The following is a 26,012-nucleotide window of genomic DNA, read 5'->3' on the forward strand; positions in this document are numbered from 1 at the left end:
GTATATATATCCGCAAATCCACATTCCGTTCCTGCAGGACTGGGGGAGTCAAAGGCAAAGTTAGAGAAAGACCTGTAGCCAGGACTAGAAAAGCCCCCTGTGCAGCAAAGCCCAAGGTGGGAGAGCAGATCAACGACAGCGTGGGTTTACGTGGGTTTACGAAGGCAGAGGCCAAGGGGAAGCTTTTCCCCCGTGGGGAAAGCTTGGAGAACTTCAGAGGAAGTTGGTGGTTTCTGTCTCAAATACCCGAGACCTCCCACCAAAGATTTCAGGACCCCCTTACTGGGTTCTTTGGCACTCAGAACACAAGCCTGTCCTGGTGAGTCTGAGAGTGGCGGGGTCTCAGCCTAAGCAACAGTGACCTGGGTCAGTTGGTTCAGCACTGTGCAGTCATGGGGCATGCTTGTGACAAGCCAAATACTTCTATTGTATTAACTCGGTCAGTCCTTCCAACAGTCTTAGGGAGGCGGCTGTTCACATCCCATTCTACAGATGAGGCAACTGAGGCAGGGGAGAAAGGAGCTGCCTAGGACTCCCCAGCGCTGTCCGCGGTTGTTCTGCACTGGGGACAGTCGCAGAACGGGGTGGGCAGCGCAGAAACCCTGGATTCCCGGTGCGGTGCGAGAGGACTTGTCCTGTTCGCTGTCGACTGGGGCGGGGCCCCGAGTGGCGTGACGCGGCGTCAGCGTGCACTCGCCGGACTCGGGCTTTGGTCACATGCTCAGCGCCTGCTCGACCCGGGGGCGGGACTGTAAGACCTGCCCCTCTCCCTGATGGAACTGCTCCACGGCAAGCTTGGCTCCCAAAGCCTAGATTTCTGTGCTTACCCTGGCTTGGTTACTTTAGGGACTACTGTGCACCCCCCAGTTGGTCCCCACCCTCTAAGCCCTGGAGACATTGCTAGGGTTCTGAGCCGTGTGGGGCAGGGCCTCTCTGCCCAGCAGTGCCCTCAATATTGGGCGCTCAGAGGTGCGGAGGTGCGTGGAATGGCCGGCCCTGGGCAGGAAAAATGTTTAAGGAGGCTCCTGAGTCTCCAGGGTTACCTGTCACTCTGCACGACCCCATTATCCTTCTTCTTTTTTTTTTTGTTTTTTTGTTTTTTCGAGACAGGGTTTCTCTGTGGTTTTTGGAGCCTGTCCTGGAACTAGCTCTTGTAGACCAGGCTGGTCTCAAACTCACAGAGATCCACCTGCCTCTGCCTCCCAACCATTATCCTTCTTGACTTCAGGAGCTGAGCATGGGCATGCCTGGGCAAAGGAAGAGGGCCAGGCAGTGGGAACCGACTGTTAACAGTCCAGAGCCACTTGGGAGGCCTTAACCTCCCGACTTCGCTTTATACCGGGACCACTGTCGTGAGAATTCTGGTCCTAGATGAGGACTGATCACATGGGAGTCGACTTCTGTCCAGGAGCAGACCTGTTCAGGGAGTGTCTAGACCTCTCTGAGCCTCTGTTTCACCCACTGTGGTGGCTGCTTGGCATTATCAATCCGTAGAGAGATCTCCACACAACGGCTGGGTATGCCCAAAGCTCACAACTGGAGAGGCGGGGGAACACTGGCTCCTGAGCAGAGAAGCCAGCTATGTGTTAGTGCCAGAGTACAGCAAAGTACGTCAATTGATGGCATCACCCGACACCAGTCAAGTTTAGCCCTGAGGGAGTTACTGTTGGAATCCCAGGTCCCTACTGCTTGGTACTCTGCCACAAACTGGGAAATTCGCAGAGAAGCTAGCAGGAAGATAAAGGTTTATTCAAGACTCATCTTGAAGGAGACAGAGCAGATTCTCCGTCTCCCAGGGTTTCCAGGGGTGCAAAGGGCTTTTCTAAAAGGGAAAGGTACAGGATGAACTTAGGAGGGAAGCCCATGTGCTAAGTGGGGGCTTCTCAGGCCCAGTGTCTTCAGAAACTCTGGCTGCTGCAGCTCACGTTGACCTTGTTGAGTAGAGAAGGCGTGAAACCTTCCACAGACCACCAGATGTCCTGGGAACTGACAGTGGGCAGTGTTCCCCCCAACCCCCCAAACACCACCACCACCACCCCGCCCCGCCCGCACTCTGAACCATCAGATGGAGAAGCAGGTTTGTGTTTGAGACCAGCCTGGGCAGCTCCCACCTTTGAGGGATTCAGGGAGGCCTCAAAAAACAGAAGGGGTGGGCACAGGAGGTACGTCAGAATAATCTCTGTAAGGACTGTCACAGGTTGGATTTCAGGCCATCCCCAACTGACAGCTGACTGTTCTTTCAGTCAGACGGCAGGATCCTCTTTCCTGTCCTCATCTCCCCTGGGATTACCCCAGCCCATTTTGCTCAAAGATTGATGAGATGCAAAGGCCTCTGTGGGTCAATCCCATCTCACAGAGGAAGGGGGGGGCACGTGGAATTCTCTGGAGTCAATTCTGCAGTGTGTGGACTGTGTTGCGTGGATAGAGGAGACAGCCCCAGGCAAGAGTCCGAGGGGCTTCCAGAATCATCCGCCAGCAGAGACCTGATTTACCAGGATGCTGGTCTGAGGTCTCTCGTTCTATCCCTGCCTAAGACCCAGAAAAGATGTTTTTCTTGGACAGTTAATGGGTGGTGAAGCTCCCTCCCCATCAAGAACTTCCTTGGAGGCTGCTGAGTGAGGGCCATTATCAAGACAGGGCCCCAGCTCCTCTCCGAGCTCCAATGACTGGAGGGGAGGCAGTGAGGCCTGAGGAGGAAAAAAAAAGAGCCGAGAAATGTGTCTCTTTCCATCTGTACCTCAGGAGCTGGGCCTTCTCCACCCATGCTATAGACCTTGTGAAGGTTTTACTCTTGTCTACTGACAGCCAGGGTTTCAGCCTGAGTTCTTGGTATTCTATGTAAACTGCTGGAAAGAGCTGTAGCCTGGAGCTACAGGAAATCTCTAGTCTACTGTGGGGGAGCCAGCCCCGAGGAAGCAGAGCCAAGACAGAGGACTAGCGCCCAACCTCATCTACAGGCACCTGGATGCAGCTGTTCCTGAAACCCCACTCCTGTTTCTGACTTCTTAACCAATCTCTGCCACAACCACCAAGGTCAAAGAAGCCCTTTAAGTGAGGCCCCATCCTGACAGAGAGGCCCCGGTACCCCTGTTCTCCAACATTTCTTGCATTTGTCTGCTCCCACGGAACCCTTACCTTATAGGAACATTTATTAGTCTATTGGGAAAATGAACTTTGGCAAGTGTTCACCAGGGGTTGCAAAGTCCCTCCTTGAAGATCTGTCAGCTAAACTGGAGCAGCATGACCATCCCGCCCTTCCTCCTGGCCTGGACAGCCTACCCTAGCAGCAGCTCCAGAGCCTCCCTCCCCTCAGGTCACTCAGCGGAGGAGGGGCCTTGGTTCTGGGAACTCAACAAAGGCTTCAAGTTCCCCAAGGGCAGAGCCTGAGCACCAGTCTGGCAGGCTGTAAGGAACACAAGCACAAAGGAAAAGTGCACACTTGTGAGCCCAGAGCAGACTCGGCCCACGGCTCTCCACAGGGTAGGGATCAGATTTGGGCCTCTTTAACACCGCGGTGCCTGGCACAGGGCTAGGGACAGATGGACTCAGTCTACACTGTCTGCTCAGAAGGATCTGGGCAGTGGGACATGTTCTTCTGTTTTCTCTATTGGGGGCCTGCAGTTCACTCACCCTTCCTAGTCAGAAAGAGTCAGAGCCTCAGCTCCCAGAGCCTAGGGTGACAGTGGCTTTTAGGGTGCTGGCTACTGGCATCCTGGTCTGGGTTGGTGACAGCTGGGGACCCTCTGGGTCCTTTCGTCTGCTGCCCCTCTACAGCCTTCATCCAACTTTACCACACAGCGACATGCTGGCAGATGTTAGCCAGGGTCACACTAGTTTCCTATACTTAATAGACCTGATTCTGTCCTCAGTTCCAGGAAGGGAAGGATCTCAAGGGCTTCACGTCCACGAACTAAAGGAGGCACAGACAGCTGGCATCATGTCACATAGCCTACTCCTGGTTCCCACTTGGCCAGTTCCCCAAGAACAATGCATCGGGCAGCTCAGAGGAAGGAAGGCGGGTGGGGAGGACAGGATGAGCTGCTTTGAGGGGACAAAGGTTCTAAGATTGTAACGGTCACACAACCCTGCAACTCTGACTGAAACCACTCAACTGTAGCTGAATGTGTGGTGGGAACTGTGGATTTATAATAAGTCAGGGAGGGGCTCCACTCTCCAGCAGCTGAGGCTCACACTCAGTGCTTGGCATGGGCTTTGTGGAAGATTTGGAGGCCTTTTGGGCAGAAACCCAGCTGAAGGGGTTTGGATGCCTCAGGCCTACCTGCTCTGATCCAGGGTAAGTGACCGTGCTCTATCTACCCGAGAGCCAGGAAGATCCACCACAACTGTCCTATAGCTATTAGGTAGCCAGAACAGCCACATACCTGCCCTCTCCCCCAAAGCCTGCCGCACTGCAGGGCACAGCAGTTTCCTCGCCAGGCCTCTGGGACTGGGAATGGAGAAGAGGGTCTGCAGCTGCTCCCTCCAGCATGGCCCCATGCAGCTCTGTTAACAGGTGTGTGGTGCTGGTCTTGGGGCACAGGCTCTGAGTCCCAATACTTGGGAAGCAGAAGTCAGAGGATCTCTGGGTTTGAGGCTAGCCTGGACTACATAGTAAGACCGAATCTTGAAACACAAAATAAAATAAAAAGGCAGGTGGGTGCTGGAGAGACGGCTCCATAGTTAAAGAACACACACTGCTTTTGCAGAGAACTAGGGTTTGGTTCCCAGCACCCACACTGGGTGGCACAAAACCACTTTAACTCCAGTGAATCAAAACGCCCTCTCCTGGCCTCTGTGGGCACCTGAACTAATATCTACACTCAGATAACACACATAAACACATACTTTAAGAATATAATTTTTTTTTTTTTTTTTTTGGTTTTTCGAGACAGGGTTTCTCTGTGGCTTTGGAGCCTGTCCTGGAACTAGCTCTGTAGACCAGGCTGGTCTCGAAACTCACAGAGATCCGCCTGCCTCTGCCTCCCGAGTGCTGGGATTAAAGGCGTGCGCCACCATCGCCCGGCAAGAATATAATCTTTTAAAAAGTCATGTGGGCCAACTTTCAGGTCCTTTGGCTGCTCAGGCTGACTCAGATATCACACAGGAATGGCTGGTTCAACTATTTATTGTGGCGTACTTTACATGCAAGAACACAAATTAGAGAGACAGTATTTGGAAGAAGAACCAGTGGGGTGGGGACACACTAGTTGTCACGTTGGGCCACCCTCCAGAACCAGCTCTACCCACACACACACAAGACAGTGACAAGAACCTGACTCCTAAGACAAAAGAATAACAGACTCAATCCCGTCCATCTTTTCAGCAGCCCCAGGGATCCTCAGATCCTCCAGACAAAGTGCAAACTTTAAGAAGAAACTACCCCTGCTCTCCCAGAGAGCCCGGGGCGTGAGTATGGCAGGATCAGTCAGAACACAGGGTGGACAATTGTTCTTGGGAACCCAGGGAAGACTAGCCTAGACCTCCATGAACAAGAAGGGCTGGAGATGGGCACTGAGCTAAGTAGGTGCCACAGGACCATAAAGGGGGGACCTCCAAGAGGAGACATATTCCCGTCCTGGCCTTCTGTGAGGCTGAGCACACAGGGAGACTCCAGTCATCCCAACAGCAGACCACAGGGAGACTGTGGATTGACCAGGCAGGAACAAAGGCTCTCCTGCTGTTCTCCCAGTCACATAGGGCTGACCTGGCCCCTAGAGTGCCTGGGTCTGCCCTGAGCCATCTGAGAACATCAGTCAGAGGATTGCGAGCAGAAAAGTCTTGTGGTGGAGCAAAGGAACTCACTGCCACCAGGCCACTTAGGGACCAGCCACCACTTTCCCGGCTGAGCAGTGCTGTGGGTGACAGCATGGGCCAGGTGGGGAGGACAAGGGCTCACGCCAAGGCACAGTCACTCACATGAGGGGCTGACAGGAAATGAAAACTAGCTCTGGCCACAGCTACCAAGAAGCCCTTTTGGCTCTGAAACCCCATGTCCCATATTCAGATAACTGAGTTGTTCAGTCTCTGCCCAACTCTAGCCTGCCTTCCTGGTACCTGGGCAGACTCACAGGATCAACATATACCTGGTGACTTTCCTTTGCTGCTGCCTGATGGCCAAAAAGGTAGGAAGAAGCAATCTTCATACTTCAGCACACAATGAACAAGAAAAGGTTAAACACATCCTCAAGAAAATATTTTGACAAAATAAATATTTTAACCTATAATCAGGTGTAATTAGTGCTTATGAGTCCCGGCAATAATTTAGTGTAATTAAGTACACACTCTATCTGTGATTTCTAACACTTGTCAAGGCTGCTGGCTTGAGAGGGCCCAGCTTCTAAGGACTTTGCCCACAGATGGTGGGGAACCACAGGCCTCAGGACAGGACAGTCCATAGGGTTGAACCCCCTTCATGATCCCCCCTAGGCCCAATTTTGCTTCTCATAAAGGCCTCAGGCACATGTCACTACAGCCCACAGATAAGGCGGACTACCTCTAGACAAGAGAAACCAGACTACCAGCTGGGCTGCTCTCAGCCAGAAAGACGGTCTCTTGACACAGCCTGTGGGAGTCCTTGAGTACAGGCTGCCCCCAGGGCAGCTGTAGTCAGGAGGACAGGGGACATCTGGACACTGGTACTAGAAACAGCCTTGCTGGGAACACCCAAGGTAGGCCTCCACATCCATCTCTCTCCCTGATGGAGGCCCATCTTCTTCTCTATATTACCCACAAGCAGGGGCATTCTCTTAATTCAGAGATGCTGGCCTGATTGCCTACTGCCACAGGTCCAGCTCTTTAGACTGTACAGCTGATCCCCAGAGACAACCCTTTTAGACTGTGCCAAAGGCCAAGCTTCCAGGTACACTGGGCTCCCTAGCCTCCCCTGGTGTGTGATAAGCCTTCAGAGGCCTTAATAATCAGCCTAGCTTAGAGGGCTCTGCCTTTGAGAAACACTGACAGAGAAGCTCTGCTTGGCCACAGGTTCTGATGGAGTGTGTGGAGGGGTGGAAGGTGCTCAAAGAGGGCTAGGTAGTTAGCAGGTCAGCTGACATCCTCCACAGGCCCTGCCAGGTGAACTCTAACCAGAGTCCTGGGGTAGGCCATTTCTGTTCTCACCCAGGGCTACGGTCCCACCCTAAGAGCTGCCCAGAGCCTGCGCACTGATCTTACTGCAGGTGGGACCCAGCCTCCTCTCCCTGCTGGGGCTGGCACTCGGTGGCAACAGGTGTAGCACTGGGCCATTCTAACGGTGGGAAAGGCTGACCACACATTGGGTGGGGAGTGTGTGGTGACCTGCACAGTATATAGTAATACAGCTGCAACAGCTTTTTCCTTTCTCTAGGCGACAGCAGCTAGACCAGGATTCAGGGAGCACTGGCCATTTGCTCAGAGACAGGGAACAAACCAGCCAAGACAGGGCAGGAGCAGGTACCACCAGCTCTCGCTTGCTCAGATCCAGGCTGTCAGGCTTCAGACTGAAACTGCTGGCTAGGGGGCATGTGAGGTGGGGGGCAGGTCAAGTGGGGACAGCCATGAAGGCTGAGGCCATGTCAGGGAGGGGGAAGAGTGGGGAAGAGCGGAGTGTGGCTCCAGCCTGACGCGGCCCCTGGTCATCGGGACCTCCAGGCACAGCACACACAGCTACCTGTTCTGGGCCTGGAGGGAGCCATATGGAGGTTGCTGAAGGCAAAGCCTAGTCACGGGATACATTAAAGTCATGTTGCACTGGCAAACAACCCTCTCCAGACATCAGGGCTGATGTGAGTGTGCACAGTGTGCATGGAGTAAGCTGTCTACCATCTGCAGGGCACGTGCTGCCCTAGGCCCTTCTCACACCGAGAGCCACAGGTCCAAGGCCTAGCAGCTGATGGACAGAGGAAGGGCCAGCGACAGTACAGACACTAGTGCCACCCAGTCCAGGGAGAGAGACGAAGCCTGTGGTTACAGATACTTGAGCCCTGCTTTCCCAGAGTCCTTGATGGAAGAAGGGGTCCAGGGGAGCAGAGTGTCTCACCTAAGGAAGCCACGGAGCTAGGCAGAAGCAGGATGGGGTAGTGAGAGTCAGTTTAGGAGCTCTGCTCATAAAGTGTCAAGGGGCTACCCTGCCTGAGGCTGGACCACTGCTTCTTCCTGGGAAGACCCAAGGCCAAGAGCCCTTGGGTAAGGGAGGACAGGCCCTCTGGTCAGTGCTGCTCAGAGAAAAAGTGGCAAAGCGGGCCCTGACCAGGCAGGCCTGGGAGCAATCAGTGTCATTTCCATGGAGATACACATGTGCAGGCTGTGGGGTTAGGGAGTGGCCAGTGCCCAGTGTCCACTAGGAGCGTCAGCAGTGACCTGTCATGGGGAGGCAAACCACAGGACAGATCACAGGGCAAAGAGTGCGTCCTCAGACCGCTCTGGCTTCTTCCGGTTGGAAGTATTTGAGGCTGGTGCAGGGGCCTCTGTTGGGGGTGAGGGCAGGTCTGGAACTGATTCTGCAGCTTTGGCTCGCTCTTCCAGGAACTTATCAAACTCTGCAATACAAACCAAATTGAGGGTTAGGCTTGGTGAGGGTCGTGTAGCAGGAGCCCCATACCAGCTCCAGCCAGTATCATATTGGCCTGGCTACCCTCTGGGAGGAGGTACATGTGCAGGGGATGGGAGGGAGTGGAGGCGGGAGGGGTCCTGGCAGGAGAACAACCCAGCCAGGTCCAGGGTTATTCCGGGCCCTCCTGGTCTGGGGATCAGCCTAAGGGAAGTCACTGTTCCTGATTCTCCACAGGCAGAGCTGGTAGAAGCTGGGTTAGGGGATGTGAGTGGGGAGGACCCAGTATATTGCTGTGGGCCCCATGATGGGAAAAGGGTCTGACAGCCCTCAGTCTCTTCAGAGAGGGCTTTGGGAAAAAACAGAGGGTACAGAGCACCTATTCCTGAAAGCTCAGAGTTCTATTCCCCCAGATCAGCACAAGCAAGGCTGAGAGTGGGCCAGCACCTGTTTACACCACAGATTCACCCTCACTGACCCACGCAAGTCCTCGAACTGATCGCTGTCATAGGGGAGGGGTAGCCTAGGATGAGGTACGGAAGGCAAGATGGAGAGGGGGATGTCAGATGGGAAGAGGGTAGGAGCCTTGCTGGAAAACTAGGCCTGTGTTCCCACCTGACAGATTCCCAAGAGGCCCACACATTCTGTGCGTTGTATGATCTGTGTGTGCAGGGAACTTAGGACTTGGGCAGAACCAAGGATAGTAACCTGTGCCCTCCATTCACTCTCTTCCTGACCTTTACAGCGCTGTCTCCATCAGCATGAATCCCCATGAAGGCTAGGGCTCAGGCCCAGCACCACAGGGATCTAGTAGCAGAGGCCCTGTGCAGCCCTGAGAGGCAGGAGCCAAGAGAGCAGAAGGCCACTGGCCAGGCCTACCTTCACTTGTGACACCCTCTTCCAGGTCGTCACCCTTCTGTGAATGGAGCAGAGAATGGAATTAGGGCTCCTTCCTGTCTTGCCCACCCAGCCACCTCTATCCACCCATGGCTACCCAAGTGAAGTCCTACTTTTCCTAGTTCCAGATTCTCTTCTTCCTATTAGAGAGGCAGAGAGTGTGCTTTAAAAAAAATGTTTAAGCCAGGTGGTGGTGGCGCACGCCTTTAATCCCAGCACTCGGGAGGCAGAGGCAGGCAGATCTCTGTGAGTTAGAGGCCAGCCTGGTCTACAAGAGCTAGTTCCAGGACAGGCTCCAAAGTTACAGAGAAACACTGTCTTGAAAAACAACAACAACAACAAAAATGTTTAAAAAAGCAAAGTGACAAAGATTTTAGGTTTTGATCTCCTAGAAGGACAAGAAAGAAAAATCCAAAATTGGTGCAGGCTGCTACCTGGGCCAGAGGGGAGAACCCCACCATCACTACCAGGCTCTGGGGAGAGATGCCACTGTCACATGAGGCTGAGGCATGCCAGTGCTGCCAGCACAGGGATCCTGAAAAAACGCCATCCACACCAACAGCTAGAATCCACTTGGGGCCTGGATAGCCTCAGCTTGATCTCCAGGAGGTCCTTTGGCAGTGTCACCTAGAAACAAGCCCCACGGCCTCCTAGGAGCTATCACTGCCTTCCCCTAGACCTAAGCTCCCATTTTGCTGCCTAAAAGGGCCATGGAGGCACTGTGCACCTCTAGACATTTAAGTGGCTCACACTTGATTAGAGAGGCACTCATACATGGGCCTTCCTGGGAAAGGACCCATGATAGAGTGAAGAGTCACCAGCAGGGCGGAGCAACCTGGGCCTCTGACCTGTCACTGCCTTGTGAGAGTCTTGCTAACAAACCCTTTCTGGGTCTCATGTAGCCAGGTTAGCCTTGAGCTCACCATGTAGCTAAAGCTAGCCTTGCACTTCTGGTCTTCCTGTCTCGACTTCCCAGATGCTGGGCTTACAGGTGTGTGGCACCATGTAATGTCTGGGACAGGGCCTGCGATTTTCTGTCCCTGCCTCTGTGAGGGACATATTTCTTCCTAGGCATCCCTGGAAAGGTCAGAGGGGAGTTCTTTTAGCCTTCCCTGCCACCCAGGTGACTGCTTCCTTGGGCTGTATCTTTAGAAGGCCTAGCCTCCTGGGGAAGAGGCAGTGGTGGCCCCTAACTATAGCACGCTGCCCTCTTTCACAGGGGAGGTGCTACAGGAAACCTGTAGCCACCACCGAATCCCTCCTACATCCAGCAGCTGTGAATGGCGTGCTCTGTAAGGAGAGGGAATTGACTGAGGCCATCTTCAGATGCATGATTTTCTGTCTTTTGCCCATCCCAAAAGATGAACAAACATTCTTTGGGGGCAGGAGTTCTTTTAAACAAATACGAGAAGACAGTGAGAATGGGATGATGTGGTAAATTTAAAATCAAGCATCTAACTCATTTATGAAATGAAAAAGAAAAAAAAAAGAAATGAAAATGTTGGGATGTGGTACTTGCCCATCAGCATGCACAAGGCCATGAATTCAATCCCCAACATGGGGCAAAAAAGAGAAAAGGAACAAAAACCAAAACACAAAAATATCTGCTTCCCTTAAAATAAAAAGCAAAATGAAACAAAGACAAATAAGCAGAAAAACCACTCAAACACACACTGTTGGCATTTGAGAGAGATGGGGAGGGTTTGGCATGTGTCAGGAGTGGTTCGAGATGGGCTCTCTAATTCCACAGATGTGAGACATCTGTATGGGACTGTGTGGCTGAGAGGCTGTGCCCAGAGCCAGCACACCAGCGCCCACATGTTGAAAAGAAAGGTGAGCTTGGCTGAGCTGCCCCCTCCCTCCTCCAACCCACCATGGTGGAGGGGGGCCCCTGCCACAAGCCCCAAGGCCTGTCCTCAGAACATCTGCCTTGCCACAACCCCCACACGAAATGTAGAAATCAAGTCTCACCAGGTCTGTCCTGAGCCACACCTCAATGTCGTCCATGACAGAGGGCTGCGCAACGGGGATCTATGAAGGCAGAGGCGGCAAGCAGCAGGCGGGGTCAGGCAGGCCCCCACACAGCCAGGCAAAAGAAGACAGAACACCAGAACAAAGTAAATCATCAAAAGTAACCCCCAAACAAAACCAAAATGTACACAGAGCAAAACAACTACAAGGCACGCACAGGCAACACAGGCAGCTGCATGTGAAATGGCGGGTGAAGGGAGCAACGAGCTGGTCAGGTAGAAGAAGCAGGCTGGTCAGCAGGGGCGGGCGGCGAGAAAGTACGTGTTCTTGATATGGATAACTTTTTGCTTGTGTGTGTTTGCCTTTTCAGGCCAGGCTACAGAGCACCTCCTAATCTCAAGAAGGCACAGTCCTACAGCAGCTATGACAGAGGATCCGCTGCATTTGGTGAAGAGACTCTCGGGCCTGAGGGAAGCTGAGCAGCAACATGCCTAGAGCAGGCTGTGGGTTCTCAGGAGGGCACCCCAGCCCTGGGCCTCTGTCTACTAGCTGAGGTGGCTTTCTGAGGGGGGAAGGAGCCAGAGGCACATGCCCCCTCGGTCTGTATGCTTCCAGAAGGCGGGCACACTCCCATTAATGGAGACACAGCTAACAAACGAGGCTTTGATGACCAGAAGGACAGAGGGCTTTAGTCTTTCTCTCCTTTGAGGAAAAAATGCCGCTTGACAGCCACGAATGTCACAGCGTCCTTCAGTCTCATTCTCTCTGCTCTCAGCAGCTGGCTAAGCCTTAGTCACTGAGAAAGGTATTCTACTGCGGGCCGGGAAGCAGGAAGCCTAGGATGTGGCAGGGCTCCCCAATAAACCTCATGGGTATTGGAGAAGGTGCCATGCCTCGGCCTGAGTCAACGGCCCTAGAGCAGAGACTGTGAAAAATATGTACAACTAAAAACATTCACATTGCTAACAGATAAGAGGTAGAGGTGCCCTAAACCCCTAGAAGTCACGTTAATAAAAGGTTGGCTCCCTGCCTAGACAAATGAGATGATGGCCTTTAGTCAGGGCAACCTGCCTCTTCGCCTACCCTGGGACTGAGAGGTGCCCCACCTGGGAGGCTTGCTTATTAGCTCCATTATTTCTAGAAAAAAAGAGAATGACAGTACTGTGTCCATAGCTGGCTGCATTCTAAAGCCACAGTCTAGAGTAAGGATGAACTTTAAATAGGCAATAAGGAGACCCAGTATAAAAAGTAACAAAAATAACCCACAAAGTCCAGCCTGAAAAGGAAGAGAACAAAGGGTTCATATTGCTGGTTCCAGCTTTAGAGGTTGAGATCTGTTGCCAAAAAGGTGTGGCAACCGCACATGCTGAGCAGATGTTAGCAGCACCTCCTATGGCAAGCTGGTGACCCCTGGCTCCGAGAATGTGCTCTGTGCCCATCTTCACCCTGCCGGAGGCAGGCACACAAGTGTTTTCAGAATGGCTCACTAATCAATAGGCACCGTCCCTCTATGTCGCCATTTTAACCCCCAGACACTCCAAACTGTCATACTGGATATTTCAGGGAGTCGTGGAGAGAGCAAGGATGCTCAATGGCTGTGCCTGCAGTGCTCACGGCAGATGCCTGCCTCCCCATCAAAGAACACTGGGACCAGAGGGTGCACTGCTATCATGACTGCGGGCAAGCAGGTTTCTACCTTGATGGACTCCCGGAAGGGATGTGCTGTTCTCATAATCGTGACATCTATAAACCACGTCTGACTCGTTGGGGACATGTGCCATGCCTAGCCCCCAGCTCAGAAAGTCAACCATTTCTCCAATGAGAAATGCCAACCACAGCAGCTGCTAGAGTGCACACGAGCACTTTTGTCTTCTCTAGCTCAGTCTACCTGGAAGAAACAGAGAGTCCACAACCGTGAGCTTTCTTCCTGCAGCGTTGGGGTGGAGCACAGGCTCTCTGGTAGGAGGGATGAACACTTCCACTGTGTTGCTAGTTTTAAAGGGTCACAGGCTAAACAGACATTTCAGGGCTTTCTTCCTTATAATTCTTTTCATTGCTGTTAAAAAGTAGAGGGCTAGGCTGGACCTGGTGGCCAGCACACACCTTTAATCCCAATACTTGGGAGGCAGAGGTAGGCCGATCTCTATGAGTTCGAGGCCACCCTGGTCCACATAATGAGCGCCAGGACAGCCAGCACGATGAATCAGTGGTCTAGAGGTGTAATTCAGGAGTACTTGCCTACCATGTGTGAAGCTTTGGGTTTAATTCACATCATAAACATCTGCAAACAGCTGAACATATCCCTGCAATGGTAGCAAAGCAAGACAAAAATGGGGCTGGGCTCCACCTGGACCACACTGCCCAGCTGTAGGCCTGGGGCAAGTCACTTCTCTTTGCGCCTTTCTTCAATCGGGGAGCCAGCCTCTTCTGTCTTAGAAGTCTCAGTTATGTGGCAGAAGGTGAAGGAGTTGGCCCGGGCATTTCAACAAGGCATGGCCTCCATCTCCTCACCTGTGAACAGGGTGACTGCAATGTGGCATTCTGAGTCTAACATGAACATTCTGAGTCAGGATCCCTCATGGTCCAGGTTTGTGTTTCTATATTCTAACATAGATACCCAAGGGAGTCTAGTCACAGGAACTGAGTCTCTTGGGCCTCAGGGCACATTCTGAGGAGCTAGGGTGCTATTTCTCGGCTAGGCTTATGTGATGGAAGGCAGGTGACTGGATGCAGAAGCATAGCTATGAACCAGCTCTGGGAAGCAGGCAGAGCCTCCCTCTCACCACACAGGTACAGCCAGACCCAATCTTAACACGTACACTGTCTGGAAAATAGACCTGCAGAGGCCCAGAAAGAGGGAGAAACAAGTCCCTCTCCTGCTGATAGAGGAAGGGGGCATGGCAAGGAGTCTCGGTGTGTTTCTGTCCTGGGACTTTGGGGTCTAACATCTGTAACGGATCCCTGAGTGGCTCATCCAGCAGATCTCTGGAAAGCTTTTAGCCATTCTGTCATGGTTTTAGCGTCTTCTTGGACAGTGATCCAAGCTGCAGGCTGTTACAGGAGGTTATAAAGAGTGATGAGGGAGACAGAAGGAGAATGGGTACGAAGAGAAAGGAATCTACCCAGAACACCCTCCCATAAACACCAAGCCCAAAAACCAAGCTGCATGTGGAAAGAGCAGCCAGGCTGGCAGGGTGGAGTTCTGGTAACAATACCCAGTCCAAGTTATGAGTTCAGAGATTCAGGCATCTCTGATGCCAAGGTGGCAGGTTAGGATCTGGGTGGTGGGCAGAAGTCCTGTTGTTGGCACCTATGGGTCACTCCACCTTAGGAACAAGAAAGAGGTGAGGCGCTGGCACGGCCCAGTCAGTCTTTCGTTTGTTCTCACCTTTGGTGTCCTACGTCTGATAGTCCGAGAGAATTACAGAGTGGGGATAACTAGCATTAGCCTCTGACAGCAGCAAGTAGGGTTTTTTACTAACCTGTTTTTACTTTTCATTGTGTGTGTGTGTGTGTGAGGGGTATGTTCATGTAAGTGCAGGTGCTCATGGAGGCCAGAAGAGGGCACCAGATTCTCTGGAGCTGTAGTTACAGGCCATTGTGAGCTGCCCGATGTGGGTGCTGGCAACTGAACCTGGGTTCTCTACAGGAGCGGTATGTACTTTTAACCACTGAGCCATCTCTTCGGCCCTGGCCCTGTCTTTTATAACCCACTGCTGTTGTTCTTCCTTGTCCTGCACCTCTGGTGTCAGGGATCAACAGAGGACCTCAGGGTCTACTACTTCTGTTCTTGTCTCTATTGTTGCTGTTGACATGGTTTTATGCAAGTATGTGTAAGACAGGGTCCCATTATTCAGCTTAGGCTGGTCTCTGTGTAGCCCAGGCTGGATCACACCAGGAGCCTCCTACATCAGCCTGTCCAGTGCTAAGACCGAGGCATGCTTTCATTCTCTGATTTTCCCTGCTTATACCTCCTAAGTGATCACCAGCCAAAAGTAACAGAAAAGACCAGAGGGCCAGGGAGGGAGAGAAGGGAAGGCTGCTGACCCTGGGCTCAAGCCAGATCTTGCTTACCTTTACTTGCCAATGCACCTGCTGCAGTGGCCTAACTGCAGGCTGCCCTCACACCTGAAGTCCCAGGAGAAGAAGGAACGAGTAGACACCCTTCCACAGCTGTCCCCAACTCCAGGCACACGAAGAGACCTACCTGCCCGATGGTGCAGGTCTGTACTGGGTGCTATCTCTAGAGGAGCCGTGAAACTCTTTGTGATACTTCACCCAGACCCAGTGGGAAGGATAGTCTAGAGCCCCTGGTCTCACTCAGTAATACACAGTTTCCATATGAAGAATTTGTACTTGACAGGTTGGGAAGGGTAGGACTTCCATACTATAGGAAATAAGCAAAGCAGCTAACACACATTGTTTGAAAAGGAAAACAAACTGTAGGCAGGAAGGTGAGATACCAAGTTAGCTGTTAGTTGGGTTTGTTTCTAGGAAACTGAAGACTGGCGCTCTACACAGGGACAGGGAAGAGGAAAGTCGACTTGTGTGGACAAAGACAGGCACCATCACCAGCTGCCCAGGTCACACTCAAGTAGTTTGGAGGGCAGTATCCTTTTTTGCAGGGCTAACAGGCACAGGGCACACAGTTAGAATGTCTCTGTTTGGACAATGGAGATATAGTTTTAGGAAGCCTGCTCTAAGGCCAGGGCCCAGCATGACCTAGAAGAAGAAAATGAAGGGCCTGGCCAGTCCCCACTTGCAAGAACAACGGCTTTCTCACTGAGGGCAAGTGTACACTGCTGTGGGAGGGGACAGCTTGGGCACCCGCTACACTGGTCTCCAGACCCTGTCTGTACCCTTAGCTTAAGCCTTTCTCAAGCAGGTGGCCCCTGTGCTGCAAACAGCTTGTCACTTAGAAGCCCCACATGGACACCTGCTATCGGGGCCCTCTCCTGGCCTGACGCTAAGGACGAGTTCCACATTTGGCTTACTGCATTAATCTGGAGGGCAGAAGCCCACATGTCTATTTCTGTCATTTCTTTGTAGCCTCACCTGCTCCATTCCTACCACACACACCTAGGGGTTTGATTCTGCACTTAAGGATGAAATGGCCCAACTGAGGCAAGCAGCTTGGGGCCCTCTCTTCATGCACCCAGCTCAGGGCCATCTGCACAGATATGGTGGGAAAGACACTCCCAAGCCACAGAGTGGACTGTAAGCATGATACAGGCTCCCCTGGCTTGATTTTCTCTGGCTCTGTTACTGTCGTCTATACATTTATGCAAGAGGTCTCAGCCATTTGTGAGGCTCCATTACAGTATAAAAGCCCACCGAGCCTAGGACTGCCAAATTCCCAGGCATGAATAAGAAGGAGCCTCTCTGACTGGCCACGTGCTGAGCCCTCTCTTAATGGTCCCCTCCTAAGCACAAGCCATGATTACTGATGCTCATCCTGGAAAAACGAATACTGCCGAGAACTCCAGAGTCTGTGAGAGAAGGGAAAGGCCCTCCCCTCATGCCTGCAAACATCCCAGTCCACGAAGATCCGGGAGCGCAAGCTCAGTCAGGGAAGGTGTTTCTGGAGTTGGAAGTCTGGGGCCTTACGGAGACTCTGCGTAGACAGGAGGGGAGATTGGCACCCCCAGAACAAGTGAGTGATCTCTCTCCTGTCTGGTCACAAGTACTGGGCAGGTGGCAAGAGGAAGGTGCCGACTGTTACACAGTGAGGGGCTGGGGTGGGCAGCGAGCTCACTCAGCTATGGCTCCTCACCATTCCTTGGGTCATGAGCCAGCTGTCTATGGGTTGCAGGTCACAATCCCCACCTTTCCCTCTCTGCTGGGCCAAGGACAAAAGAGTCCCAAAAAGAAAAGTCACAGCAATACCCACAACAGGAAGTCACAGCACATATTGTAAATAGAAGAGTCATTGTTCAGATTTGGTAGTCTGTCACACAGGGAAATGTGCCTGGACGGATGCTTCCCACATGCCCTAGCATGCCCCCATCCCACCTTCCCGGAAAAGAGAAGGCAAACCCAATGCCATGACCCTGGGCGGGATAACAGAATGTTCGACACCAGGCATCGGTAAAGCCTGAGAGGTCATCCAAGCCCAATTCTTTGGATACAGCGCAATTGCTTCTACTCTTTTCTGACTTACTCTGCTTTTTTTTTTTGGTCCATGTATCTTTTCTTAGATTCTTGACTTCAATGCTGAACTCAGCATGTTCTTTATTGCCTTGTTTGTTTGTTTTTGGAGACAGGCTTTCTCTGTGTAGTCCTGACTGTCCTGGAACTCTCTCTGTAGACCAGGCTGGCCTTAAACTCAGAGATCCACCTGTCTCTGCTTCTGTAGTGCTGGGATTAAAGGCATGCGCCAGCACGCCCAGCTTTTTTTTTTTAAAGATTTATTTAATTTAGTTAATTTTTTTTTTTTTTTTTTTTACAGACAGGGTTTCTCTGTGTGGTCCTGGCTTCCCTGAAATTCACTTTGTAAACCAGGCTGGCCTCAAACTCCCAGAGACGGGCCTGCCTCTGCTCCAGAATGCTGGGATTAAAGGCGTGCACCATCACCAGCTCTTTATTGCCTTATGCTTTTGTGTTTGTTCATTTGTAGCGTTGCTGCTGATCCCAGAGCATCATGTACACTAGACAGGTGAGTTACACCTGCAGAACTCTTGCTTTAAAAAATATATTTATTTTATATGTGCATATGTACATGTACATTGGACACGCATGCCACTATGCAGGTGGAGGTCAGAATGCAACTTGTAGGAGTCAGTTCTCTTCCCACCATGTGGTTCTGAGGATGGAACTCAAGTCGTTAGGCTTGGCGGTAAGTGCCTTTCCCTGCTGAGTCATCTAGCCAGCCCCCTCTTGCTTCTTCACATCATAAAACTAGAGGTGGGCTCTTACTTGCAGAGATGTGACTACACAACTTTCTCTCTACTTTCTTCTCAGTTCCAGAACAGCCTGGCCCATGAAGGGTCAAGGCAGCCTGCAGATGTGTCCACACACAGAGACACACATGACCATCCCATGTCCTGCCAGTCTTCCTTGCTGAGGCCCTTGCCCCAGTAACAACAGGAACAGCAATCTGCCTACTATCATTGGTAAATCTGCTGGAATCAGCAAGACCTTTGAAAACAGGGAGCCAGGCCAAGCCACGCATTCAAAGGGTGAGAAGTTGACCGCATCTCCTGGACTTGGACCCAGGCCTGGGCACCAATAATGGCATGAGTGGAGCAGGACACATGCTGGCATGATGGGGCAGGTCCTTGGTCCAGTGCCAGGGGACAAGGCTGCTCCAGATTGGCGTGAGCCAGGAGGAAGGGTCGTCCTTGTCTTTACTGGACAGTACACTGGCAGGCCCCTGGTCTGGTTCTCTAATTCCTTTGCTGGGTTCAATGCAGAGATAGTTTAAGTAACGGGAGGCTTAAAGAGCAGAGGTTACTATGTGGGTGGCGGATGTCACTGGAGGCCACTACTGTGTAATGACAGGGTGGCAGTAGATGGGATCTTCTGTACCCCCTAGCAGTAAGTCAGAAAAGCAGCCCCCACCCCTGAGACCAAGGTTCCCATTACGCTAGGCAGCTGTTGTGCTGTTCCTCACCAGTCCCTTTGTACAGGGCCCACAGGAGGCTAAGATCGGATGTTCAGGAAGCAAAGGGCCCTTCCTTTTCCAGTGGATGGGTGGGCACAGCTCCCTTTCATTCCAGCCCAGGGGTCCCGGGAGCCCTCTTCCTCCTTGCCAGGCAGACAGGCATACATTCCCATACATTTCCTAGTTGGGCTCAAAAGGAAAATATCTGCAAAAATGTATTAAATGCATAAGTCCTTCTGAAGTCTTCCATAAGCTGGCTGTGGCCTGAGACTCACAAAGATTTCATCCTTTATTTCAAAATGTTCTGGCTCCTCGCTTAACTCTTTCCAAGCCCAGAGTGTGACAGGACACTCTCCACACCACCTCACCCCTGGGACTGTACTACTCGGCTAGGCTGGCAGCCAGCTGGCTTAGTTCAGTATTTACTTCCCTTGAGAGCGTTATCATTTTATCAGTGCACTGCCTGCAACCCAGAGGTGCTCTGTGGTGTCCTCTCCAGGCTGTCTCTGCCATTTATACAAGTCAACTTCTGCTGAATTATTCAACCAACTTTACCAAGCTGCCTTGCTTTGTATCCAGAAGACTGGGCACAGAACAGGCTTGTAGACCTACCATTTCTGAGCTCTGTTTCCGATTGTCTAGAGCAGAGGCGAGTCCTCCAACAGCCTGGGGATCCTCATAGGTGACCCTGGAGAAAACAGTGCAAGTGAGCTCTCGCCCAGTGGATGCAGAGGTGTTGTGGTACCTGCCTCATGTCTGCGGACTCCTGCGGTCTGTCTCCCAGCACCAGCTCACCCCTGGAGTCAGTCCTTTGAGACCTGGGTACCACACTTTTCAACAATCCCTGCCTTGAGTACTGAAGCTGAAGAGAAAGGTGCCTAAGTGTTCTGGAAGTCCTCAGAGGAAGAGGCTTCAGAAGGCCAAGTAATTATTTCACAAGCATCAGCCTCTCTGCTGCGCTGAGTGGATGGGGTGTTAGTTCCAGATGCAGGGGCTATCTGCTTTGGAACCATGACTGACAGAACAGACAACCCTGGGGCAGAAGAGAAGGGGAGACGGGGCTGGTGCTCTCCGGGGCAGAGGAGAAGGAGAGATGGGATTGGCATTCATTCAGTTTTAGAAGGTAACAAGTCCTTACCATTATAGTTTTAAGTTTCTCTAAGTCTTTTTTTTGGGGGTGGGGTAGGGGGAGTGTTGAGACAGGGTATCTCTGTGTAGCCTTGGCTGTCCTTGAACTTACTCTGAAGACCAGGCTGGTTTCAAACTCACAGAGATCTATCTGCCTCTGCCTCCTGAGTGCTGGGATTAAAGATATGTGACAATGTTGGCTCCAGAAGTCTTTAAGTTGGTAAAGAAAAGGCGTCATCCTTTTTCAGTGTGACCAGCTGAGAAGACACTCCCTCACCCCCACCCTGTACCTGCAGAAAGCCACTGGGAAAATTCCACATACGTCTTTCGCTGTTCAGCCAAGGAGTTCCCTCTGGTCTGGGCAAACATGTCGAAACCATCATGAGGCTTACACTGTTGCAGTGAGCTGAGGGTGCCACTGACAGTCTCTGTTCCCAAGTCTGTGACAGCAAAACAAGAAACAGGTGAGAACAAACGTGGGCTTTAAAAGCCCTGTAAAAATGTCGTATTATTGTACTGTATTATTACCATTCTCTCTCTCTGTACATGTGCGCGCGCGTGCGTGTGTGTGTGTGTGTGTGTGTGTGTGCGCGTGCGCGCGTGCAACTCAGATCATCAGGCTTGTATAGAAACTACCTTTATCCACTGAGCCATCAATCTTATTGACCCCAAAATATGGGTTCTTAAAGGAGTTCCCCGAAAGTGAGGATGAGAGTCTAGTGGATTAGACACTGTGGAGCTTCACGGCTGTCCTCAGCACTCCCAGCACAGCACACATAAGAGCCAGGGCAAGCTAGGTGGGAAACAGGCTTTGCCCTGAATCTGAAACTGTTCACGGAGGGAAGGAGGCATCCTAGACAGAAGAGAGACTGCTGGCAGTGAGGGATGGGGACAAAGGACAGCATGCCCACAGCTGTCTCACCACGCCCTTCTCAGGTACCCCCACCATGTTCACTCCAAAACAAAGACTAGGGATCTCAGCCACATATTTGATCTGGAAGCTATTTCCTAGGCACCCAGAGTCAGAGTTCAAGTACATCTGGTGGAATCAACATGGTCCTACGGCCTCAGGAGCTCACGTGTAACTGAACAGTTAGGAGGACCAGCCCCTTACAACGTTTGGCTTTGATGCTGGGAGAGGCTCAGAAGGGGTCCTTCGAGACAAAGGCCGTGATTTGGAGAGCTAGGCTATGGGCAGTGTTAGCCCGTGAGAGGCCAGAGTGAAAGGCGTGGCTGGAAAGGGAGCTAAGAGGTGACCAGTGAGGTGAAGCAGTGGATGGAAGAGCATTAGGCCTTTTAAAGAAAGCAAAGCAGCAGAATCCACTTTGAACTTTAGGTATTAAATATGGGGACTTGAACCCAGCATGGTGGCTTACACTTGAATTCTTGGCACTTTGGAGACTGAGGCAGGAGGCTTGCTATGAACTCAAAACCAGTTTGGGCTACACACTGGGTTCCAGGCTGGCTCAGCAGGTAAAGGCACTTGTCACCAAGGCCTTTGATCTCTGACCAATCCCTAAAACTCACATGGTGGAAAGAACCAATGCCCACAAGTTGTCCTTTGAACTCCACATGCGCAACATGACACAAGCGTGCAATGCACACAACACTAAATAAACCACTGTGATTAAAAACTTTAAAGCCATATACATAACATGTATAAAAATATGTGTCATCAGCTATATTGAAGGCTAAGACATCTACTCTATTATGCATATATGGCTACAGAGGAAATTGAGACACCAAAGTCATAACAACTGACAGGCCACTGGATAAAGGTTTAATTCAACTGAAGTGAAATGAATATAGAATTATTTGGAAAAACATAAAATTAAGGTAGAGGAAAGAATTTTGAAGGCCATGATGGTTAGTTATACCAATATCAGAATTTAATTTTGTATAACTTGGTATAACTGAAACAGAGTCATTCATATACTTTCGTCGTGGAAAAGTGAGGAGTTTCTCCTAAATTTCAGACAATAGAACACTTTAGGTTGATGGTATAGTTTGAGGTAGGCAAATATATCACGTCACTACTTTCTGTTTCCTAGTACTGTGCAGACATTGCCAATCCATCACAGATTCTTCTTTTAGGGATTTATGTGTAACAGTTAGCTTTAACTGTCAACTTAACATATTCTAGAATCATTTGAATAGAGAATCTCAATGAGGAATTCTCTGGATCAGGCTGGGACTGTGGTGCTTTTGTGGATGGTTGTTTTGATTGCATTTATGGAGACAGGAGGACCCACCCATCCTGAACAGTGATATTCCCTGGGTTTGGGCTCTGGACTGTCTAAATGCAGAGGGGAGCTGAGCACAAACAAGCATACATGCACTCAGTCTCTCTGCTCTTGACTGAGGATGTGACTAGCTGCATCAAGCTCCTGCCTTGACTTCCCTTCAGTGATGGACTGCTATCTGGAATTATAGGCCAAATCAACCTCCTCTATGGTGCTTTTTGTCAGGATGTTTATTACAATAACAAATGAAACTAGAACAATGTGGCTTCAGCTGCCTTTCAAACCTGTGTTCTGAGCAGCCAGTGAGGTGAGACCAACTTGCCACCTTCACCCTATTCAATAGTTAAAAGAAATCATTTCAAGTACAAAGAATATTCCAGATAAAACACGGCAGGTTACTTGTCTTTTAAAAAGCAAACAATTTCTACATCCTCAGAACTTCCTCCACCTCTACCTTCCCATAAGGGTTTGACTGTAAATTTTAGGAAAGGAGTTAGAAATTGAAGGTGGTGCAGTTGGCTGGAACTTGGGACACACCTTCACGTGGACTGCTCTAAAGGACCTCTGACATCGAACAAAGACAAAGGTATCCAGGAGGAGGCCAGAAAGAGGGAGACCCTTTCCTCTATTTAGGACACTCACCCAAGCCTGCGAGTTGGGAGGAGAGAGAAGATGGGGGTGCTGTGCTCCCTACCATGGGGCTCACCACAGCAGGGGAGCCGGGGCCCAGGTCTATTAGGTTGTCTTCAGTCACTTCACTCAGTACCTGTCAGGACACAAGATTGACAGAGAAGTCGGCCGTGGTCAAGCTCCAGCTCCCCCGACACAGATCTGCTCCTGTCTGGCAGATGAACGGTGGCTCTCCTTGCCTACCCGAAGGGCACACAGTGGGCCCAGGTTGTCAGAGCCCCATGCCCTGCCCTCCTCTTCTCTCTTCTCACATAGGATAAACTGAGTCACTAGAATGGCGACTAATTTCTGTGGGTGTCTTCTTCTGCTTTCCCACTAGTATGCCTGTTAGCTCTCCCCAGGCTCCCTTCAAACAGAATTTGCTCTGCAATTACTCAAGAATTTGTGTTTAGTCCTAGTCAGGTAACCAGAAGCAAGGCCTGAGTAGGTGAGGTGTCTAATGTGTGTACTGGGTAGGCGCCCACCTCAGAAGATGAGGGAGCTATAAGGACACTTACTCCATTGCTGGCATTCTGAGCAGATCGGCCAGACCGGTACCTCTCGAACCTAATAGAAAGGAGAGCAGACGTAGGAGAACGTGAGTGAGGCCCAAATGGCTACGCTCATGGTCCTGAGATGCTTTCCTTGACACGGGGCTCCTGTCTTACAGGTTTGGCTCCACTGTCTCTCCCACAAACACCCTGAGCTGGCATTGGGGACAGGGTATTGGCTGGTTTTTGGAGGAGCCCACCATAAGCATCCTTAGTCATCTCTTCATACATTTGGCCCCAATGCTCCTCCAGTCCCTGGAGGTATGATTGGGTCATTGGGTCTCCACATGGTAATTTGTGAAGCCTGGCAGCAATAGAACTCTTCTTGGGGTAATCAGCTTGTGGCTACAATGCCCCAAAGCCAACTTCAGGAAGGGACAGGGAGCCTGGAGAAAGGCCTTGCCAGAAAACATAAGACAGTTTGTGCCAACTTTCTAAGGGCTGCCAGGAAGACAAGATGGAGTGGGCCCTGCCAGGCATACCCTCCTCCACATCCAGTCAGCACTGAGAATGGAGCTTAGCTGAGGGCGACTGCAGACAAACAACCCCTCTGCCAGGAGTTATCCTTCCACCTGGTAGGAGAGGCTGTGGGATATCCACAGTGGACAACAGATCCTGTTCTGGGTTGTATTTAAATGACCCAGGTAAAGAGGAAGGCAACCAGCTGACTCCAGAGAAACCAGAGAACAGAAGGGCAGAAAGGCACTGCACTGGGCTGCCACCCACACTGAATGTCTTCAGCAGCTAAGACAAGGGACAAGGGAAGAACAGTATGACTAAGAAGGTGTACACTGTAGGGTTTGTTTGTTTGTTTGAGTTTTAGGGAGTTTATTATGGATGCCTAGGTGGGGTTTAAGAGAGCAAAGACTTGTGTGGCAGGAAGGGGTGCTTTAGCTAAAGAGTGAAAACACTAAAGAACCAGAGAAAGCATACTTTGGCTCTGGCTAGCATTCAAAAATAAGTAAGACAGAAAAGAAGAAAAAGGAAAAGTCACATCTTTCTGTGTCAGTCTCGACTCAGGAAGGTGGGGAGACCTAAGCGAACCATGGCAGCTCACAGACAGTGTCATTAATTAGTTAGTTAATTAATTAATGTTTTTTGAGAGTTCTGTTAGATAGCCCAGGCTGGCCTGGAACTCACTGTGTAGCCCAGATTTGCCTTAAGATTCTCTTCTATCTACTTCCTAAGTGCTGGGGTTACAGATCTATGTCATGGTATCTGGCTTCCACTGCAGCTTTAACTCCACCACTCAGGAGGTAGAGACAGACAGATCTCTGAGTTCAAAGCCAGCCTGGTCTCCAAAGCAAGTTCAAGGACAGCCAGGACAAAGAGAGACCCTATCTCAAAAAAAAAAAAAAAAGAAAGAAAGGAAAGAAAAAAAATTAAAAGAAAGACTGATTACGTGGGCATAGTGGTGTGTAAGTGTAATCCGAGAGAAGCTGGGGCAGGAAGATCAAGAGCTTGAGGCCAGTCTGGGATATAGAGAGAAAGAGAGAGAGAGGGAGAGAGAGAGAGAGACTGTTCTTTATACCCCTTTGAAACAAAACAAAACAAAAATCTAATCAAAATAAATTAAATACCAAATTGAAATGGGAAACGGGGAGCAGTTGGAAATTTTAATTAAAAAAGAATAAAAAAAAATAAATTAAAAAAAAACAAAACAAAAAAAAAATTAATTAATTAAATAATAAACTAACAAACCAGAAAGACTTGTGTGGTTTTCAACAGAGGTCTGTAGCGCCCACTGGTGCCTCTGAAGTCTTTCTACCTGCAGACCAGTGGACTTACGGACGACCGTCCCACATTGGTCCTGCTGTTCATCTCCAGTGAAGACTTGAATGGACTCAATGGGCTGGGAGTGTTGGGGTCCTCAAACTGGACACACTGCCAGCAAGCCCACACTCCTATAGCAATCTCTGTGTTCATCATTAGATGGGCATAGGACCACCCATCCCTTCTGCCAGTCAGGAGCTAAACCAGCTCCAATGGTGATGCACAGTGTGGCCATCTGAGCTTTCAAAGCATATGAGAACACAGTGTCTGTCTCCTGTTCCTAATGACGTCAGATCATTGTCCTTCTGACAGTCCTACACAGAAAGCTGTCACTCAGCAGAGGGAGTGGGCCACAAGCCTCCAAGGGACACACTGCTGTTGGGCTCTTTTAAAGGAAAAGGCTAGCCTAGAGTCAAGGCAAGTCACAACCCTGGGCCAGCTGGGAACTGCTCAAATCAGGGTCCAGATGGGAGGGAGCTGTTCTTGCCACCACCCACTTAAAGCTAGGTCCAGAAAACACGCTTTTGACTTAGTCCCGTGGGAGGCTTTGGAGAAAGAAAAAAAGGTTCAAGTTTGTCACTTTAAGTGGTTTGGCTGCGGGAAGAATTGAAGGACTGTGTGTTTCCCCAGAGAAGCAGTATTCACACGCTGCC

At 50.9% G+C, this 26,012-nt stretch overlaps 1 protein-coding gene across 4 annotated transcripts in view; it reads right to left on the reverse strand.

Annotated features, from left to right (window-relative positions):
• Window positions 1-5,109: 5,109 nt before the first annotated feature.
• The window catches only part of Tom1l2 (target of myb1 like 2 membrane trafficking protein), a 130,918-nt gene continuing 110,015 nt past the window's right edge, over window positions 5,110-26,012 (reverse strand). The window contains exons 9-16 of one of the 4 annotated variants that reach the window (XM_057776006.1): window positions 23,554-23,602; window positions 23,009-23,132; window positions 20,446-20,563; window positions 19,608-19,683; window positions 17,166-17,228; window positions 11,393-11,452; window positions 9,404-9,440; window positions 5,110-8,513 (exon numbers count right to left, since the gene is read on the reverse strand). In XM_057776006.1, the coding sequence (XP_057631989.1) occupies window positions 8,365-8,513; window positions 9,404-9,440; window positions 11,393-11,452; window positions 17,166-17,228; window positions 19,608-19,683; window positions 20,446-20,563; window positions 23,009-23,132; window positions 23,554-23,602 (676 nt within the window). In that variant the 3' untranslated portion in view covers window positions 5,110-8,364. The other 3 variants (XM_057776008.1, XM_057776009.1, XM_057776010.1) reach the window with 3 other exon arrangements.

The sequence above is a fragment of the Chionomys nivalis genome, chromosome 7 (genome assembly GCF_950005125.1).
Source record: "Chionomys nivalis chromosome 7, mChiNiv1.1, whole genome shotgun sequence".
Lineage (NCBI taxonomy): Eukaryota > Metazoa > Chordata > Mammalia > Rodentia > Cricetidae > Chionomys > Chionomys nivalis.